At 42.8% G+C, this 22,385-nt stretch overlaps 1 protein-coding gene across 5 annotated transcripts in view; it reads right to left on the minus strand.

The window, feature by feature from the left end:
- The window catches only part of LOC137375802 (C-terminal-binding protein 1-like), a 108,603-nt gene that overhangs the window by 53,069 nt on the left and 33,149 nt on the right, over positions 1-22,385 (minus strand). The window contains exon 1 of one of the 5 annotated variants that reach the window (XM_068043274.1): positions 13,570-13,657. The exons of the other annotated variants lie outside the window; for them this stretch is intronic. Coding sequence (XP_067899375.1) covers positions 13,570-13,576 — 7 coding nt within the window. The 5' untranslated portion in view covers positions 13,577-13,657. Of the gene's footprint in view, positions 1-13,569; positions 13,658-22,385 lie in introns of those variants that run through there. 5 annotated transcript variants of the gene reach the window in all.

The following is a 22,385-nucleotide window of genomic DNA, read 5'->3' on the forward strand; positions in this document are numbered from 1 at the left end:
GATAAACCAGGTAATTACAGGCCGGTGAGTCTAACATCAGTGGTTGGGAAAATATTGGAAAAAATTCTGAGGGACAAGGTTAATCTCCACTTGGAGGGGCAGGGATTAATCAGGGATAGTCAGCATGGCTTTGCCAGGGGGAGATTGTGTCTAACTAACTTGATTGAATTTTTCGAGGAGGCGACTAGAGGTGTAGATGAGGGTAAAGCAGTCGATGTAGTCTACATGGACTTCAGTAAGGCTTTTGATAAGATCCCGCTTGGGGATTGGTTAAGAAAATAAAGACCCATGGGATCCAGGGTAATTTGGCAAATTGGGTCCAACATTGGCTTAGTGGCAGGAGGCAGAGGGTGATGGTAGAGGGTTGTTTCTGCGAGTGGAAGCCTGTGACCAGTGGTGTACCGCAGGGTGCCGGGACCCTTGCTGTCTGTAGTGTACATTAATGATTTAGACGTGAATATAGGAGGTATGATCAGCAAGTTCGCAGACGGCACGAAAATTGGTGGTGTCGTAAATAGTGAGGAGGAAAGCCTTAGATTACAGGACGATATAGATGGGCTGGTAAGATGAACAGAGTAGTGGCAAGTGGAATTTAATTCTTAGATGATGCACGTTGGCAGGACTAACTAGGCAATGGAACATAAAATGGATGGTAGGACCCTAGGGAGTACAGAGGGACCTTGGGGTGCTTGTCCATAGATCACTGAAGGCAGCAGCACAGGTAGATAAGGTGGTTAGGAAGGCATAGGGGATACTTGCCTTTATTAGCCGAGGTATAGAATATAAGAGCAGGGAGGTTATGATGACGCTGTATAAAACGCTGGTTAGGCCACAGTTGGAGTACTGTGTACAGTTCTGGTCGCCACACTATAGGAAGGATGTGATTGCAGTGGAGAGGCTGCAGAGGAGATTCACCAGGATGTTGCCTGGGCTGGAGCATTTCAATTATGAAGAGAGACTGGATAGGCTAGGGTTGTTTTCCTTGGAGCGGAGAAGGCTGAGGTGGGACCTAATTGAGGTATAAAAAATTACGAGGGACATTGATAGGATAGATAGGAAGAAACTTTTCCCTTAGTGGAGAGGTCAATAACTAGGGGGCATAGATTTAAGGTAAGGGGCAGGAGGTTTAGAGGGAAGTTGAGGAGGAATTTTTTCACCCAGAGGGTGGTTGGAATCTGGAACACTGCCTGAAGGGGTGGTAGAGGCAGGAACACTCACAACATACAAGAAATATTTAGATGAGCACTTGAAACGACATAACATACAAGGCTATGGGCCAAATGCGGGGAAATGTGATTAGTTAGGACGGGTGCTTGATCGTCGGCGCAGGCGCGTTGGGCAGAAGGGCCTGTTTCTGTGCTGTAAAACTATGACGAACAACGCCCACACATGATGCAGATTGTTGAGCTCACTCGATCCTCAGTTGTGCAGTGAGTGTTGATCCAGTTCTCACCATTCAATTCAGTAACTCCTCCTAAGCAGTACTCCACAAGACTGATGTTACTCCTGCATTATCACACCATCCAGTTCTGTAACCCCCTCCCAGGCAGCACCCTCCAATACAGACTGCAGCTCTGCTAACCCAACTTCATCACACCAAGTTCAGTGACTCCTACAACGCAGCATTATGTAGACATTCACAAAAATCAACGGAAATGAAATGGGCGAAAAAAAGGATGCCAGTGTTGATAATTTAAAAAGTTTTTTTTTTAAAAAAGGAATCCTGATATAGGAATTTCTGCTTTAAGCTGGGGGAAGGGGCTCTAGAATTTCACTAAAGAAACCTGTTCTGAGACCACACCCCAAACAGTTATGAAAGACAGTTAAATAGACAGAAGCATTACAGAATTAATGACTTGAAAGTAAATAAGCAAAATGGTCCCTGGATAATGTTTAATCCATCAACAATAGCAGCTGCTAAAGCATAAGCTGCAAAATGTAAATGGAACATGTTAATTATTACAGCACTTAGTCATCATACTGTTAAGACCCAGTGAGAAAGGTGTCGTGGGGTCCCTCTCAGCCTTCATCTGGTCTTCGCGTAACGGGGTTTAATTTTAAACACACCGTGCTTTAAGATCCTCCTTGGTGAATCCTTGTTCACCGCTTTCCAATTAGAAGGAAAAGAAACCAGCACAAACGGGCTTTCTTAGGTTTAAAGAAGAAAAGTTGAAATTTATTAAAACTAAAACTTTAATTCGGTTGACACGTACGGATACACGGCACACCCACGCAAATAGAGACAGAGAAAAGAGAAATAAAGTGGAAGTTTGAGGAAATATGTGAAGAGTTTTTGTTACGGTTCTTCACGATCACGGTACAGTCCATGATTGTAGGTAGATCTTGATTTTCGTTGGGGCCTAGCATTCGTAAATACGAAAGAGAGATGGGGGGCGGGGACCAGACAGAAGAGATCTTCAGTCCAGGAGCAAACAGTCTTTTGAGTTCAAACACACTGTGGCTAGTTCAAAAGACCCCAGAACAGCCAGTTAGTCATGTGACCAGCTGGTTTAACCAGCCCTGAATTGTATCACCTGAGCAGTCTCTGGAATGCTCCACTTACATAATACCTGGTGATCAAGGTCCATTGTGGGTTGAACGCGTCAGGGAATGGTGCTTTGTCCTTCCAAGCACTGTCTGTTAATATGCAAATGTCTTTTCCAGCCTCAGATGATCTGTTTAACAAGTCATTTTCTCGCTCCAGCAAGAGTTTAAAATCAATGTTCATGACAAAATTATCGTGCCTCTTGCTTGGCAGGTGGGGGCCTAGCACGACAATACCCTATTTACCAAAATGAAGTGTAAAATTTAAATCTTGTAGGGTAGAATGATTTATAAAATGCACCCATGCCATCCTTAACATTTCATCATTAATAAGACAGCAAGACTCATCAGAATTCAATATTCATCCTACAAACATCCGACTGAGCAGAAAATTCCATGGATGCTAGAAACAAGCCAACCACCAAGGTCAGCACATTAGAAATGAAGTGGTTTGTCTTCTTCGCTGCCTCCCCACTATCCCCCAGCCACCCCACAAGGCAAACAACAGTGATGCAGATATTTCAAACCCCATGAAATGGTGAATGGGAGAGGGATTCTGCCATTCACCCTCATCACACTCTCACATTTTCCACCAAAGCATCTCATACTCAAGACCCTGGGGCATAGGGGAAGTTTGCCATGCCAGTTTAAACAAGCTAAGCCCAACATCCTCCAGTTCAGAACACCACTTCCTTTTGGATGCAGACACCAAAAAGCTTGAAACAAAACCAAGTTCTATTTTCCTACACTACTTTGCTTGAAGGGTGACTACAGTTGGTGAACAGAACAGGATCATGACAAACAAGTTAGAGGGCATTAGCTGTATTCCGTGACATTTACAGCATACTTCAGAATATATTATTGGGCAATTTAAGTAGGGCAGAATACAAATGACTTGGCATCCTCTACACTCATAAGCAGAACATTTAAGAAAAATTAACCAATGGGTTAGAGTTACGACCCTCATTGTGCAAGGGAGCTGAGCAGCATTTGATTACAACTGCATCTCTAGTGGTGTCCATTCAGTCTGTTCACCAAGCTTAGTAGTTCTGTCCAGCCTGCACCCCTCCTAATAGCATCCAGTTCCTTGTCTCAATGCCACTCAGCAGAGTACCTTGTCAGGCTTAATAATTCCGCTCATTATAACCAACCTGGAAGTACTTTATGGGGCTGGGTCGACAGGGAGGTTCACTCTGATTATTGGCTTTACCTAACCTGCAACTGCTTGATGAGAAGTGAAGGGACTTTACTCAACATCCATTACTGTGAGCACTTTTCTGGGGCAATGTAGTGGGAGCTTTACTCTGCTTGCAAGCAATCTCAAACCTAAGCTAACAGTTCTCGATGGGGTGGTTGGTATATATAACCAAAGAGTGCTTAATATGGTCAACAAAGGCAATGGCAGTCGGCAGGTTTCCCTTCCCTAGCCCCCAGAAACCAGACTAGATAAAAATGTTGTAGGTTTTATATTTGAAAAGTGGAAAGAATATCAACTAATATCGCTGCAATAAATTATGCTGCTTAACCCCCTTTCACATGAGAGGTAGTAACTTGTGTGTGCATAACTGCTTGTGGCTTCCTCAGATGTGCCTAAGCTTCCATTGGCTATTAAACTGCCTTTTGAAGCTTGTGTCCACCTGCTACATCACTCATTTGTAGTGGTGCACATTGCTTTAAAATAATCAAATTTAGAAATAAAATAAACCCTACGTCAAGAATTTAGAAACTACCATGCTCTTTTTGGTAACTAGCGTCCACCAATTCCTGCCCAGTATTTACAGTACAATTACAGTTAATGTGTATGGATACACATAGGTGCAGGTATAGGGAGGCTGTGGCGTAGTGGTAATGTCACTGAACTAGCAATCCAGAGCCCAGGCTAATGCTCGGACATGGGTTTGAATCCCACCATGGCAGATAGTGAAACCTGAATTCAATTAATAAATCTGGAATTAAAAGCTAGTCTAATGGTGACCATGAAACCATTGTTTGTTGTTAAAACCCATCTGGTTCACTAATGTCCTTTAGGGAAGGACATCTTCCATCCTTACCTGGGCTAGCCTACATGTGACTCCAGACCCACAGCAATGTGGTTGACTCTTTAAAAAATGCCCTCTGAAATGGCCTAGCAAGCCACTCAGTTCAAGGGCAATTAGGAATAGGCTAATAAATGCTGGCCTAGCCAGTGATGCCTACATCCCACAAAACGAATTTTAAAAAAAATCCCCATCATGCTCACTTGTGGAAAGACATCAAAGTAGGTCAAGCCACTAATGGGGTTGAATAAATTGCTTCAAATTATTCATCTATGAATATTCAATATGCTGTGACAGAAGCACACCGTGTCGTACTTTTCAATGCATTGCCTGATGAGCTTAAGGCTTGCTGCATCACTTGAGGTACCACCAAAAGATTTTGCTTTCAAATGGTTGCGAATACCAATGTATCAATTGCACTATCAATTTTCAGTACCCTGAACAATCATGTATTTCTGGGTTCAATATCTGTCACAATAAGGTCATGCATGCAGTCTCACAAATCTCTGACAACTGTCTACAAGCTCCAGCTGCAAAATGGTAGAACGGTAGACTGTAGCATTTTTAAAAAAAAATTAATTCTCTAGATATGGGGGGGGGGGGGGGAAAAAGAGGAGAAAATCACTGGCCAGGCCAGTTTCCTATCCCTAGCTGCCCGAGAAAAGGTGGCGATAGGCATTCTTTGAGTTGTTGCAGCCCATGTGAAGGTGCCCCCAAAAGGCTAATAGATAGAGTTCCAGGATTTTGACCCAGCTACAATGAAGGCACAGCAGATATAGGCCCAAGTCAGGGTGACTTTTCCTCACACCTGCTGCCCATTACTTGCACATATCCTTCAAGTATCGGCAAAGGAGGGTGCGTGTACACAAAACAAGGGATTCCAAGAGTCACCTCATTCATTACAGGAATTCTCTCAACAAGATGCATACCCTAAACTTACAACTTGCTGGATTACTCTTAAGTATCAGTGAACATGTCTCATTTGCAGAATAGTGCTGTCCACAGAAACATTTTTACTGCACTGCAATAAACTCGATCAATGCATACTTAATCTGTGAATTTCAGCTTCGGATCAACACGATCCCTTCTCATTCACTCCAACACAGAACTTTAATGGGCAGAATCCCTCAGAACAATTGCTGATAAATTAGACATCTGATGTAACTGGTATTCTTGATTCTTAATGCCTTCAACATAGGTATGTTCTAAATTGCTATGTTGATTAAGTGCGAAGAAATCATACACAGCCATTTTCTTCACAAATTTACTTCTTCATAAAATGCTACTGAAGGCCCATACTCTGTAGCAAACACTTTTCATCTGGAGACATGACAGAGGACCGAATGCAGAGTTACACTGTCTTAGCACCATTGGCAATACCAAAGTAAACTTGTCGGATTCACTAAGGCCAGTGGCCAGAAAGAGCATTTTTATTTTATAAAAAAAGGGTTTGCCAAAAGCATGCTTACATGAATGTGGCCAAGTACATTTGAGTGCTGCCACAAGCTACACATGACCTGCATACAAGGAACTGGTATCAATATAAAAGTGGCTATAGAAAACCAGACAGTTGGAATTCAGCATCATATCACTCAATACATAATTAGCAAGATGCGCACTGACATTGCATTAAGTGCTTTACTAGGTGTCAGTCTTAGCTCAGTAGCAGCACTTTTGCCTCAGATTAAAAGGTCATGGGTTCAAGTCCACTCCAGTGACACTACAGTGCAGTACTGAGGGAGCTCCACTGTACTGTTGGTTTAATGTTTCATGCAAAAGATGGTACCTCCAAGGCTCCTCTCGGTATATGTAGGAGATCCTATGCTACTATTCGAAGAGCAGGCACGTTCCCTCAATGTTCTGGCCAACATTTATCTTTCAACCAACAGCTATAAGACATCTTGGCATTTATTACATTGCTGTTTACTGGACCTTGTTGTGCACAAATTGGCTGCCGCATTTCCTATGTTACAACAGTGACTTCAAAATTGAGGAGTTTTGACTAAGTAGGGAGAAGCTGTTTCCACTGGAAACTGGGTCGGTAAACTGAGATCATACATTTAAAATAACTGGCAAAAAATCTAGAGGGGAATGAGGAGAATTTTTTTTCTGCACAAGATGGTGGAATCAGATAAACCATGCAACTGGACTTCAAATATAGACTTAATCAAAAGCGATCGCAACCTTACCCCTTATGTGGCAATATTGAGCACTCTTAAACCGAACCTGTGAAGTACTGGGAGCTGTAATCTGTTCTTTTCACATTCAATTCATTGTCTCTTACATGGACAGGTACTTAAAGAGGACTAATTTGCACATTAAAGGAAAGGCTGGGTTGAGTGACTAAATTGAACAGCTCTTTTAAGAGCCACAGGTACAACGTGCTAAATGACCTTTTTTGCTGTAAGATTCTTAATTGACTGTAAAATGTTTAGGTATATCCTGAGGTTGTAAATGGTACAATATAAAAATTTTCCTTTACTGATCATTTTACCACTTTTAAATTGCTCCAACTGCCAATGACCTACCTGTAAATAGATATTCTTTAGAATTCACTGCATATTCCTGAGTATATCAGATATTAGAACAACTTGCATTTACATAGTGCCTTGAATGTAGTAATGCATCCCAAAGAGCTCCACTGGAGCTTTATCAAAGTTTGACAAACCATATAAGTAGATATTAGAGCAGATGGAAGGTAGGTTTTAAGGAGTGCCAAAGAAGAAAGAGGGCTAAAGATCTAAGGGAGTTTAGGGCCTTCACAGCAGATTATCACTCCATTGGCGGCCATGCAAAGACTGAGGATGCTCAAGAGGCCAGAACTGGAGGAGCACAGGTATCTCGGAGGGTTGTAAAGCTGGAGGAGAATGCTAAGATAGGGAGGAATGGCGTCATGGAGGGAATTGAAAACAAGAAGGAAAATGTTAAAATCAGGGCGATGTAAGTCAGCATGCACAGGAGTGACTATGAATGGAACTTGGTGCAAGTTAGGAAACAGGCAGCAGAGTTTTGGAGGGTAGGGGATGGAAGGCTGGCCAAGAGTGCATTGGAATAGTCATGTCAAAAAGAAACAAAGGCATGGATGAGTGCTTCAGCAGCAGATGAGCTGAGAGTGGCAGAGTTGGGTGATGTTACAGAGATGGAAATAGGCAATCTTAGTGATGGCCTGGATATGTGATTGAATGCTCATTTTGGGGTCAAATATGGCACCAAGGTCGTGAACAGTCTCATTCAGCATCAGACCCAGGGAGAAGAATGGAGTCAGTGGCCAGGGAATACAGAACACAAGAAATAGGAGCAGGGGTAGACCATATGGCCCATCAAGCCTGCTCCACCATTCAAAAACAATCACGGCTGATCTTAGGATTCAACTCCACTTTCCCGACAACTCACCATATCCCTCGATTCCGGGACCAAGAAGCTGTCTATTCCAGCTGTAAACATAACAATGCAGCATCCACAACCCTCCAGGGTAGATAATTCCAAAGATTCACAACCCTTTGAGTGAAGTAATTTCTCATCTCAGTCCTAAATGATTAGCTCCTTCTCCAGAGACTGTGCCCCCACATTTTAGATTCCCCGACTAGCAGGAATAATCTCAGTGTCTACCTACCCAGCCCCATTAGAATCATATGTTTCAATGAGAGCACCTCTCATTCTTCTAAACTCCAGAGAATACAGGCCCATTTACTTAGCCTCTCATCTTGAGCCACCCCCTCATCCCAGGGACCAATCTAGTGAACCTTCGCTGCACTGCCTCCAATGCAAGTATTTCCTTTCTTAAATATGGAGGCCAAAACTGCACACAGTATTCCAGATGCGATCTCACCAAAACTTTTATTCTTGTGCTCCAATCCCCTTGCAATAAAAACCAAGATGCCATTTGCCATCCTAATTAGAGTCATAGAGAGATACAGCACTGAAACAGGCCCTTCGGCCCACCGAGTCTGTGCCAACCATCAACCACCCATTTATACTAATCCTACATTAATCCCATATTCCCTACCACATCCCCATAATTCTCCTACCACCTACCTACACTCGGGGCAATTTACAATGGCCAATCAACCTGCAAGTCTTTGGCTGTGGGAGGAAACCGGAGCACCCAGCGGAAACCCACACGGTCACAGGGAGAACTTGCAAACTCCACACAGGCAGTTCCCAGAACCAAACCCGGGTCGCTGCAGCTGTGAGGTTGCGGTGCTAACCACTGCGCCGTCCTGATTGCTCGTCATACCTGCATGTTAACTTTCTGCATTCTTTGAACAAGCACACCCGTCTCGTTGAACACTTACAAGTTTCACACCTTTAAAAGATTCTGCTTTTCTAATCTTACAAGTGAAGTGCATATCACACTTCCCTACACTATACTCCATCTGCCATCTTGTTGTCCACTCGCTTAACCTGTCTATATCTTTGCAGCCTGTGCCCTCCCCACAGCTTACATTTCCACCTACCTTTGTATCAGCAAACTTAGATACAGTACTCTGTCCCTTCACCCAAGTCATTAATACAGAGTGTAAATAGCTGAGCCCAGCACTGATCCTTGCTGCACTCCACTATTTACTGCCTGCCAACTTGAAAATGGTTGCTTCCTATCAGTTAACCAATCATCTATCCATGCTAATATATTACCCCCAACTCCATGAGCCTTTATCTTGCTTATTAACCTTTTGTTTGGCACCTTATCAAATGCCTTTAGGAAATCCAGGTGTACACCATCTTCTGGTTCCCCTTTATCTACCCTACTAATTACATCCTCAAAAAAAACCATGCTGACTTGTTCACATCACACTATTCTTTTCTAAGTATATTGTTAAGACTTGCTTAATAGCAGATTCCAGCATTTTCCCAACGACTGATGTTAGGCTAACTGTTCCCTGTTTTCTCTCTTCCTCCTTTCTTGAAAAGCAGTGCAACATTTGCCAACTTCCAATCTGATGGGACCACCCCCAAATCTAAGGCATTTTGGAAAATCATAGCTAGCGCATCCACTATATGCGCAGCTATCTCTTTTAGAACCCTAGGGTGTAGGCTATCAGGTCCTGGAGATTTGTCAGATTTTAGTCCCTTAAGTTTCTCCAATACTTCTCGGATATGAATTTCCTTAATTTCCTCACTCTTTTTAGCCCCTAGGTTATTGTCTAATTCTGGTATGGAACTTGTGCCTTCTACTGTGAAGACAGACACAAAATATATGTTCAATGCCGCTGCCATTTCCTCATTCCATGATAATTTCTCCTGTCTCTGCTTCCAAGGGACCAACTTTTATTTAGCTACTCTCCTTTTGACAAAAGCTCTTACAATCTGTTTTTATATTACTAGCTAGTTTGCTCTCATTCTATTTTTTCCCCTTATCAACTTTTTGGTGGCCCTTTGCTGGTTTCTAAAACACTCCCAATCCTCACACCTGCTACTCTTTTTTGCAACATTGTAAGCCTTTTCTTTTAATCTAATACTATCCCTAATGCAGTTTGTGGAAGGGCCCAACAATGGCTTCAATCTTTGCAATATTTAGTTGGAGGAAATTTTTGCTCAGTCAGACACCATATCTGACAAGTAGTCTGACAATTGAGAGTGAGTAAGTGAAGGGGTCAAGAGAGGTAGTGGTGAAGCGGACCTGGGTGTTGTCAGCATACATATGGAAAATGATACTGTGTTTTTGGATGATTCTGCTCAGAGGCAGCAGGTAGTTAAGAAATATGATGGAGCTAAGTATAGACAACTGGGGACATCAGAGATAATGGTACAGGAACGAGAAAAGCCATCACAGGTAATTCTCTAGCAATGACTGTATAGGCAAGAATGGAACCAGGCGAATGCAGTCTCATTCAGCCAGACGATGATGGAGAGGTGTGGAGGAAGATGGTGACACGGCTACAAACAGGTCGAGAAGGACAAGGAGGTTAACACAGTCAACTAGGATGTTATTTGCGACTTTGATAAGAGCCGTTTCAGTACCATGGCTGGGCAGAAACCTGATTGGAAGGGTTCAAACATGGAGTTCAAGGAAAGATGGGCACCAAATTAGGAGGCAACATGTTCAATGACTTTGGAGAGGAAAGGGAGACTGGAGATGGGGCGGTAGTGTGCAAGGACAGAATCACTGGTTGATTTTTTTTTTGAGAAGGTGACAATGGCAGATTTGAAGGAGAGGGACAGTACCTAAGGAGAGAGAATCGTTAATATCAGTTAACAAGGGAGCCAGTTGGGGAAGCTGGGTGGTCAGCAGATTCATGGTGAAAGGGTCGCGAGAGCATGATACAGGTCTTGGACAAGTTGAGCTTGGAAGGGGCATGAACACACTGCATATTATTGGTAATACATTATACATTACTGGGTTATTGTAACATGTTATAATACAATAACACTGTATTCTAACACTCCATATCTTAAAATACACTGAACAGTACTGGGGGTAAAACACTCGAGTTGCATTTCTTTAAGAATTAATAGATCAATATTCCGGCAATAGTACTGAAGACCTGTGCTCCAAAACTTGCCGCTGTTCCAGTACAGCTACAACACTGGCATCTACCCGGTAAGGTAGAAAATTGTCCAGGTATGTCCTGTACACAAAGGACAAATCCAACCCAGCCAATTACCGCCCCATCAGCCTACTCCCCGATCAGTAAAGTGATGAAAAGTGTCAGTGACAGTGCCATCAAGCAGCACTTGCTTAGCAATAACCTGCTCATTGAGGTTCGGTTTGAGTTCTGCCAGGACCACTCAGCTCCTGACCTCAGTACAGCCTTGATTCAAACATGGACCGAAGAGCTGAACTCAAGGAGGTGAGATGAGGTGAGTCACTGCCCTTGACATCAATGCAGCATTTAACCGAGTATGGCATCAAGGAGCCCTGGCAAATCTGGTGTCAATGGGAATCGGGAAAAACTCTCCACTGGTTGGAGTCGTACCTAGCGCAAAAGATGATGGCGGGGTTGTTGGAGGTCAATCTCAGCTCCAGGACATCACTGCAGGAGTTCCTCAGGGTAGTGTCCTAGGTCCAACCATTTTCAGCGACTTCATCAACAACCTTCCTTCGATCATAAGGTCAGAAGTGGAGATGTTTGCTGCCGATTGCACAATATTCAGCACCATACGCAATTCCTCAAATACTGAAGCAGTCTGTGTAGAAATGCAGAAAGACCTGGACAATATCCAGGCTTGGGCTGACAAGTGGCAAGTAACATTCGTGCCACACAACTGCCAGTCAATGACCATCTCCAACAAGAGAATCTAATCATCTTCCCTTGACATTCAATGGCATTACAAACGCTGAATCCCCCACTAACAGCCTGGAGGTTACCAATGACTAGAAACTGAAATGGAGTAGCCATATAAATACCGTGGCTACGAGAGCAGGTCAGAAACGAGGAATCCTGCAGCGAGTAACTCACCTCCCGACTCCCCTAAACCTGTCCACCATCTACAAGGCACAAGTCAGGAGTGTGATGGAATACTCTCCACTTGCCTGGATGGGTGCAGCTCCAACAACACTCATGAAGCTCGACACCATCCAGGACAAAGCAGCCCGCTTGTTTGCCATCCCATCCACCACCTTCAACATTCACTCCCTCCACCAACGCACAGTGGCAGCAGTGTGTACCATCTACAAGATGCACTGCAGCAATGCACCAAGGCTCCTTAGACAGCACCTTCCAAACCCGCGACCTCGACCACCTAGAAGGACAAGGGCGGCAAATGCATGGGACCACCACCACCTGTAAGTTCTCATCCAAGCCACACACCATCCTGACTTGGAACTATATCGCCGTTCCTTCATTGCCGCCGAGTCAAAATCCTGGAACTCCCTTCCTACCAGCACTGTGGGTGTACCTACCCCACACATGGACTTCAGCAGTTCAAGAAGGCAGCTCACCACCACCTTCGCAAGGCAATTAGGGATGGGCAATTAACGCTGGCCTAGCCAGCGCTGCCCACATCCAATGAACGAATAAAAAAAAATATTTTTTTAAATTCCTTAACACACTTCTTCCTGTCCACTGCATATTCAGCAGGAGCGCTTGGAGCAGAGTTGCTTAATAGAACCAGTCAGTTTACTGCCCTCCGGCAACTAACTGCACAAGCTGAACTGAACTGCAGGAGATCTGCCAGAATTACAACTTTAGACGGCTGCAAAAAGTGTGAACCCAATCAGTTGGTACAGAAGGCAGAGAACAGCAAACCAGAAAGCACAGGCAACTACTGAAAAGGGTTAATCACACAGAAACATCCATTCATTGCATCAGTTCCCCCGACACAAGCTCGGCCCTCTAGTTACTGGCTCTACTACTCTTCGCCTGGCTGACTGATCGGCAATGCTATTAAATATTTTCCCCCATTTTCTCTCAGTGCACAAGATCTCTACCTCTAGTTTTATGCAGTAACTTGTGTGCTCTGCAGGACACTTAAATCACTCCACACTGCCTTGACAGATAATGCTTAGTTTATCAAACTGTTCTCAGAACAGTTTTCTTAAAATTCCTGTGCAAATGTTTGGCACATTTCCACACTATCTTATGGTAGCCATTGGGGGGGAAAACAGTTGAGTTTTACAGAATGATAAAACTGCTTTTATTATTTGGCTTCTGGGCCTTCAACTGCAGATTTTATTTTAACTACTCGAACTGGCTGTCTCCATCTCAGCAACAACAATGTGCTCGATGTTCTAGATTCTGCAACAATAAAGCAGTAACCTCCCTGCCAATAGCTCAGAGGAGTACACAGAAACCTCTGTTCAAGCTTGTGTTCAAAGAGCAGCAGGAACAGTAGCAAGCCAGCTGCTGCAACCCCACCCTGACCTTACTAAGGGAAAAAAAAATCAATCCCCTCCTCCTACAGCCCAAACCCTTGCAACATCAGTATGGCATAAAAGAACACTAGAAATATTTGAAGGCCTGCATCTAAAGGGCAGGAAAGGGCAGGGAGAGAGAGCAAGAGCATGCGAAAGAGACGAGCGACAGCGAGAGAGAAGGGAGGAACTAACCTTGCATTCCTGTCTTTACAGCTTTCTCCACAGACTAGGCCAGTCCAGGGAAGCAATGGAGAATGTGCAGTGAGTGGATTTACTCACTTTCCCCACACACACATACTGCTTCAACACAAACCAATCAGACGCAGACATTATTCAGTGCCAGCCAACCATGACAAAGCTCATTAGCTATACATCTTGCTCTTTTGGTTAAAGAGCCTGAACCACTAACAGTGGATTTTATTCAGTGGGACTTTTTTAAGCCATTAATTCCCACCGGGAAAAACCCGAACAAAGCGTCAGTCAGCCTCCCTTGGGAGAGGCTATGGATAAGATGTCGGGAACAGCACAGTGAATTTGAGATAATTCAGCTGGCCCCTCAGCCTGCCGTCTTGCAAAATCGGTCTTGGCCATACAGCCTACAGAACCTACAGGAATAATTACTGTAAAATACCTGTAATTACTCAACAAGGAATTTGTAGGTCACATCAAGAATAGCCATCAGGTTCCTGAATATTAAAGAGAACCAGAAAACTAGAGTGTTCCAGAAATTCCCAACTTTAAATCAGAAATAGATTTGAAGGCAAATAAACTGTGAAAGATACTTTTGGCCCACTGTATAGCAAAACAGTATGCTCAAAACTGTTTGCATCCTGTTACATATTTCAATTTTCATCCAGGAGAGAGATGCCTACACTGCGGAGTGGTGCATCACGCATCAGCCTTATTGCAAGTCACAGGCAAAACTTCCAGAGTTTATACTCGGTTAGGTGCAGCACAAGTTAAATTCTGTGTAAAGCTCCCTCTCTGAAAGATGCCCAGGGTTTAACAATGCACTAGTTTGATAATGAACATCAGTTTTTTGTTTGTCACTTTTGTATACCTCTCCTGAAGAACCGGACGACCTCCACAGACAACGGCCACTATACTCCCCTGACTCTCCCCACTGGCCAATGTAGTAGTCACTGATTTGTTGGATGCAAGTATTCGGTAAGGACAAGAAGCTCACTGTTAAACAATGGAGAAGCTTCAAGTCACCAGCGAAAATCAGATTTTAGCAGAAGGTGGGGAAGAGTAGAGTGACTTCCTGAAAAATTTCCCAGGCCTATTATCCGGAAGGAAAATCTCAGTGTTTTGACATTTGCCATGGGGAAATTAGGGCATGGGAATAATTTCTTAAATTAAACAACCACTTACTCCTGGCAGAGAGGACCTGTTCCTGCAAAAAAAAACACTAGCTGGAAAGCAATGGCCAGGACTATCTACCCAACTTTGTGCATTCGACGAGAGCACAATTCAGGAGCTTGTTGCCATCCCCTGTAAACTCGAATCAATTCCCAGTTAATCTGAGAAGGTTCAGCATGAAACACAAAATTGTACTGAAGTCTGCATGGAGGAGCTGGTATTACAAGCACACACAGTATGTTAACTAATCTGGATCACCAGATATTGGGAGCCTTCCGAGGAACTGCAGCAGATATGTTTCACAGTCCATACCTGCCCACATTGCAATATTAGCCCTCAGGAGTAGCTTCCCAAAGGAGAAGAGTTAATTGTATCTACGGAAGATACCAAGAGCCATGACTACCTTTAGGTGCTTCTAGAAGGGGATTGATACAAAACTATCACTACCAGACAGGGGTGGAACAATAGAAGTCAAATTTTTCAGTTAAAAATGAAGGCCTGATAAACAGGACTCCACATGTGACTACATTAATATGTAATTCAAAGCCTCATCAGATGCAAACATCATATTCCAAGGACAGAACTTGCCTCCAAAATTCCAGGGTTGAGAGCAGACTGCCCTCCAGAACCACCGGCGAAAATTAACAGATTTGGAATGCTGGTAAATAAAATTCAATTCCGATCATCTATCAATTGAGAATGTCAGAAGCTTTCTTACTATTTTACTTGTCAGTAAATGGTTACAGCTAACCAAAATATCATAGAATCCTACAGCACAGGAGGCTATTCAGCCCATTATGTCCATGCCAACCCTTTGATGGAGTTATCAAATTAGTCCCACTCTGCTGCAATTTTTTCCCTTTCGAGTACATCTCCAATTCCCTTTTGAAAGTTATCACTGAATCTATATCCATCATCCTTTCAAACAGTGCATTCCAGATCATCACAACTTGCTGCATTAAAAAAAAATTCTCATATCCCCTCTGGTTCTTTTGCTAATTATCTGCAATCTGTGTCCTCTGGTTACCAATCCACCAGCCAGTGGAAATAGTTTCTCATCTATCCTTTCAAAACGCTTCATAATTTTCAACCCCTCTACGAAATCTCCCCTTTAACTTCTCTGCTCTAAGCAGAGCAATTCTAGTTTCTCTAGTCTCTCCACATTACTAAAATTCCTCATCCCTGGTACCATTCTGGTAAGTCTCCTCTGTATCCTCATCAAGGCCTTGAGATTCTCCCCAAGGTGTGGTGGCTAGAATGTATGAAAATATTCTAGTGAAGCTTATTCACTAAATTTGGCCAGGTTAAGCGCGATGCAGGGATGTGGCCAAGGTGGGGGGGGGGGGGGGGGGGGAATGCAAATGTGGGGAATGCATGGGTGGTGGGGGGGGCGGGGTGGGTCAGGTTTAGAGGCATGGATCAGGGTTTCAGCGCAAATAAAGCTAAGGCAAGAGCGGTCAGGCAATTTTAGAGCTAGGAATAGGCAGTCTTAGCAGAGAAAGCTCATCTCAGGTCAAACATAACACCAAGGCTGTGAACATTTTGTTTCAGCCTATACAGTTGCCAAGGAGAGGGATGGAGTCAGTGACAAGGGAGCAGAGTTTATGACAGAGGACAAAAGCAATCAGCTCTGCGATCCCAATATTTAATTGGCAGAAATTTCTGCTCATGCAGCACAGGATGTTGAACAAGCAATCTTACAGTTTAGGGACAGTGGAGGTGTCGAAAAAGGTGGAGGTGAGGTAGAGCTGGGTTACATCTGCATACATGTAGAAACTGATTACTATGTTGTCTAGGGGCAACATGTAGATGAGAACAGGAGAGGTCCAAGGATAAATCGTTGGGGACGCCAAAGGTAACCGTGCAAGAGCAGGAAGAGAAGCCATTGCAGGTAAGTGTAGTCCCACCAAGCCAGACAATGATAGAGAAGCAATAGACCAGAATTTTGGAGTCAACTGTGCCAAAGGCTGCAAACAAACCATGAAGAGGAGGGATCGTTTACCTTTGTCAGTTAATTAGGGTGTCATTTGTGACTTTGCCATAAGCCATTTCAGCAATATGGTGGGTGTGAAAACCTGTTTGGAAAGAATTCAAACATGAAGATCCAGGAAAGATGGTCACAGATTTGAGAGTTGACAATACATTCACGGACTTGACAGGAAAGGGAGGTTGGAGATGTGGCGGGCGTTTGCAAGGACGGAGGGGTCAAGGATTGCTTTTTCTTTCCCCCCCCCCCCCCCGAGGGGTAATGATGACAGATTTGAAGCAGAGCAGCAACAGTACCTGAGGAAAGAGAACCATTAATATCAGATAACATAGGAGCCAGGAAGGTAAGTTAGGTGGTCAGCGGTTTAGAAGGAATAGGGTCTAGTGAGCAAGCTGTCGAGGCCGTTCACATTGCTTGAGCCTTAAGGGTATTGCTAGGCTAGAAATACAACTAAACACCACATGCCTTCTACGTTTAGCTATCAGATTCATAAACATTCATCTTCTTTGAAGTTTTTAACTAGTACTTCCCATCACAACTGCACATCAAGTTTCCTTTACATAGTTCTATTTTGCTAGCTTTATACTAGTTACTTTGCTCCTGAAACATTTTTGTCTTGTAGGCTTATCCAAATGGGATCAACAATCAACACTGAAAGCAAGTGTCACCACAAGTACATTTGATGCCTTCGATTAAATCCCTCACGTCAGATAATGATTAACTCTGGTTAGACTGCCGGAAAATTTAAAGAACCAAAAACTAATCAAAACGCTTGGCACACAGCCAGGAGAAGCAACTTATGGAAAAAATGCCTTCCACCTTCAGCATAGAATGGATACAAATTGAGAGAGTCTAGAGTCCATTTTAGCATTATGTAATAGTACAGATGATCAAAAATGTTACTACTGGGCTCCAGAGTTTGCAAGAAAATGTAAGTTCTCTGAAACTGTACTGTACAATATTAGCAAAGAATCAAGTTGTTTTATTACTAAATTCTATGACATAGCTTCAAATGTTAAAGGCAAAATCTCACCTCAAATTGATGAGATTTCTTTTCCTGAATTCAGTATTCCTCTCTCCTGCCCGTACAAATGCAAATTTGTTCTTACTTCTCTGAAAGCTGCAACTCATGGAGGTTAGATCCCACAAGACCTGGTAGCCTTTAGCACTTTTTTCATGTGCTTGCCAAGTCAGTGCTTAGCTACTCAACTAAGGGGTGCATCACAAATGAGCCTGACCCCCATCACTGCCAGACTTCCACGTATATGTACTTTTCCACAGTGGATCACTGGAGAGCTTGGGAACTCTGGGACCAATTGTAGCATCCCCAGCCTGGCTGTGATTAATTACATCAGCACAAACTGGATCTCAACCTCAGAATCTCCAATCTGTATGATTCACAACAGACAACTTTCCTATTTTAGTTTAACCTGTTAGCAGTATCCAAATTAAACCAGATTCAGAATTTCCAGCCAACAGCTCAAGTGGTTTTGCACCACTAAACAAACTTCCAAGTTATTGTTTTGCTAGCTCCAGCGGTGAAGCTCATCTTTTTTAAAAATCAAAAAATATAACTGAACAGTTTTGAAAAAACATTTTCAGTTGGGAATGGCTTTTATTACTGGTTGCTTGCAGATTCAAACTCTACTCCAAGATTTGAGCACATAACCTAGGTAGACACTCCAATTTAGTGGGGAGGGAGTTCTGCATTTGTCAAGAGGTGCCAATTTTTCAGTTGAGACATTATAATAAGGCTCTGTTTGCCTGTTCAGTGAACAGTAAGATCCCACAGCACCAAAGAGGAACACTACGTTCTCCCCAAAACTTCACTACAATAAGATTGGCCATTCACCTTAACTGCTGTTTGTGGGGCTTCGCTGGCACAGAATAGCTGCACAATTGTCTACGAACAACTATTACACTTCAGAACTTGTGACAGACTAAGGGGTTATATAAATGCAAGGCTTCTCTTCAAGAGTGTCTAAACTCACTTGTAGCCTGCGTACTAAATCAATTCAAGAAGAAAAAAAGTATAGACACATTAACAGCATATTTCACAAACTTCCTTGACACCTGATAAGCATCTCCATTAGAAATCAGGTTGTCAGAATTGAGAAACTAATTTTCATCACTAGCAGCAGATTTTTGTTTGCACTCAACAAGGCTGAGAAATGTAATATTTCCTCATCCTTCAATATCAGATGAATCACAATGCTTCCCCAAAACCAAAAGAGCACCTTCTACCTGTACTACCATTTCTACTTCTAACACGGTTTATTCTTACAGCCAAAGTGATATTGCCAGTTTCTACCAAAACGCAAGCAATTTTGTGCTGTGGTGTGGTTAAGACTGCCCCGCACTCATTACAAAAACTTACAGATAACAAGGCAAGAAAAGATCAATCACGCCCACCACAATAATAAAAGCAAAATACTGCAGATGTTGGAAATCTGAAATAAAAACAAGAAATGCTGGAACCACTCAGCAGGTCTGGCAGCATCTGTGGAAAGAGAAGCAGAGTTAACGTTTTGGGTCAGTGACCCTTCTTCGGAACTCGCTCACCACTACTCACTTTACTCATTAGAGGCTGACATCTTGTGCACCATATTTCCCCAATCACTAGCAATGTTAATGCCTGGAGGGGCAAATAAAAATCTTTGGGCAATTCCAGGAAGGAACTTTGAAAAATTCCTCCCCAATTCCCTGAAGCAATCAAACAAGCTCCCGGAGATAATGGTGGCCCATGACTGGTCACCTGATAAATAACCTACACACCCACTCAAAGTCCTCAAGTTTACAAGATTGCAAGGGACCATTTTTATCTAATAGGTTCGTTCGAAACTTCATATTCAACTTAATCTCCCATACCATAACTCGCTTGATCTCTCAACTTTCATTTTATCTTTGTCATTTTTCATTAGTCCAGTTAAGGCCCTGAGAGCCAACAGAAAAGAATTTCACTGTCAGTCTTGGTTGGATTGAAATTCAGGTGAAAGGACAGCAACTCAGTGCTCCAGCAGGATCTTTCATCGATGTTTTCAACTGGAGTTAACTTGAGTAATTTTTAATTCAACATTAGTTGAAGCTGCTTTGTCCTGATCTTTACTTCCACAAGCAGTTGTTTTCTTGGAACATTATTGCTATAAAGTGGCAAGGTGAAGCAGCAGCATTTAGCATTCATGATTTCCTGAACTTTGGCGCATAGATGTCAAGGAGAGGATGGTTCTCGATAGGGAAAAGGGACAATTAAAATCAGACAGCACATCATTACACTCCAACATGCCTGTATTGAGTCAGTTCAAGAGCAACTGACACAGACTTGGAAATGAGTCACCCCAGTTGCTCATTCAGGCACAGAATGATGAGTAGCAATTAGCCCAAATGAAGGACACTGGATAAGAGTAGCGTTGCAGTGTAGACAGCAGACCAGGTGAGAATCCTGCCAATGCAAAAAAACCAGAAGAGTTCAACATGAAGTTGGAACATTACAAATCTAGATCCAAGGAAAGCTCTCCATTCTCTGATTGGCCACTAAATGGAGCATCAGTAGAACAAGTTTATTGCATCAGAATGGTTTTAGAATACAACAGCATCCAGTTTATCCAGTGTTAATCCCACAACGTATCCAACTGAATTTTTAGACAGGATCTGTACTATGCTTTAACCTATAGCCAAGCTGGCAGTAATTCACGAAATGTTAGAATCAAATAGAAGATATTGCTAATCGTAGTCTGCAGAGCCAACAGTACGTACTTATTGATGGTGGCAGTTTGTACAGTGACTGCCCTCTAACCCTTTCTATAAATAAATGTGGAATGTAAAGCATGAGAAGGACAGAGCACAAGGGTGAAAGGTTTTGCTAGTGAGACATAAAGGGAGGGCAATGCTGCTAAGTGACTATGACAAATACAATGGTGTCCACAAGTATGTCAAATACCAGGTACAACACTACACCTGGTTATTATGGGAATGTATCCAAGTAAAACATTTCAAACAGATATACCACAAACTTAGAAAGTAGTCAACAAGGGAACCAACAAACAAAAATGGTACCTGGAATGAAAGACTTCAGTTGTGTGGAAAGAATAGCAGAACTGAGGTTGTTCTCTTTACAGCAGAGGAGATTAAGGGGAGATAAGGTGTGCAAAAATAGTGTTTAGATAGAGTAAATGAGAAACAATTTCCAGTGGTAGAAGGAGCTGTAAACAGTGGACACAGATTTAAGGTGATTGGCAAAAGAACCAGAGGTGGCAAAATAATTTTTTTTTTTAAGAAAACAGTGAGTGGTTATTATATGGAATGCACTGCCTGAAAGGTTTGCGGAAACAGATTCAATAACTTTCAAAAGGGAATTGGCTATATAGTCGCAGTGGGAAAAGCTGCACAGTTATGGGCAAAGAGCGGGGCAGTGGGGCTAATTGGATAGCTCTTTCAAAGAGCCAGCACGAGCCAATTGGCCTCCTTCTGAGCTGCATTATTCTATGGCCTTATGAAGTCACACTGTGCAACTATATTGGTGCAGTTAGAACACCATTGTCTAGTTGGTCAGATGATTATGGGTTTGTGCCCCACCCAGGACTCGTGTACAATCTGGGCTGGTACTCCAGCACAACTACAGTGGCAAAAGTACCATCCTTTCGTTCCATGCCACATCTAAGGCTGTTTGTCTGTTAAAGGAAACATTAAAGCCATAGTGGGAAGCTAGTAGGGTAAGTATTTTGCAAGAATGAGCTTAAACTAACTGATTAGCTTTATGCTTTTGAACCTGTCATATGTTTTACGCTGAGTAACTGAATGCAATGTTGTCTGCCAAGGGCAAAAGATCTAGACCTAATCAGGTTCAAAGCACTTTTTTGAAATAGCACATAAAATCTTAGAATGATGCAGTACTACAACACAGAATGAGGCCATTCGACACATTGTATTTGTGCCAGCATTTTGGTAGAGCTATCCAATTAATACCACACCCCTGCTCTTTCCCCATAACACTAGTTTTCTGCCCTTCAAGTATTAAATTCTCTTTTGAATTCTACTACTGGATCTGCTTCCACCACCCTTTCAGCCAGTACATTCCATATCACAATTTGCTGTGTTAAAAAGAGTCTTGTATCACCTCTGGTTCTTTTGATAACCACCTTAAATCTGTGTCCTCTTGTTACCGACCCTTCTGCTACTGGAAACAGCCTCTCCTTATTGCTATCAAAATCATTCACGATTTTGAATACCTCTATCAAGTTTTCTCTTAAACTTTCTCTGTTCTAACAAACATAATCCTTGCTTCTCCAATCGTTCCCTCATCCCTGGTACCATTTTAGTAAAATAATTGAATTAAAATAAAATGAAATTCAGATTGGACATATTCCTAGAGGTTTCAACACCCGACCTCCCACTCCATGCCCTGGGCATTGATCACCCCACACATCCATTTTCACAAGGCATCCCAGGAAAATGCCTCAAGGGAGAGGAGGGATAATGTGCATAATATCATATTCACAGGAACCAAATTAAATTTTTACAAACTTGTCACATTAGGCTCATCAACCCTCCAAGATTGTCCTGGAGTCTCCATATACGAAAGATTAATCTCCAGGACACTGCTGCAAGTAACCCAGAAGAAAAAACAAAAATCAAGCTTCACAAAAATGTTTTCTCCTCCATT

This window comes from Heterodontus francisci, chromosome 12 (genome assembly GCF_036365525.1).
Source record: "Heterodontus francisci isolate sHetFra1 chromosome 12, sHetFra1.hap1, whole genome shotgun sequence".
Classification (NCBI taxonomy): domain Eukaryota; kingdom Metazoa; phylum Chordata; class Chondrichthyes; order Heterodontiformes; family Heterodontidae; genus Heterodontus; species Heterodontus francisci.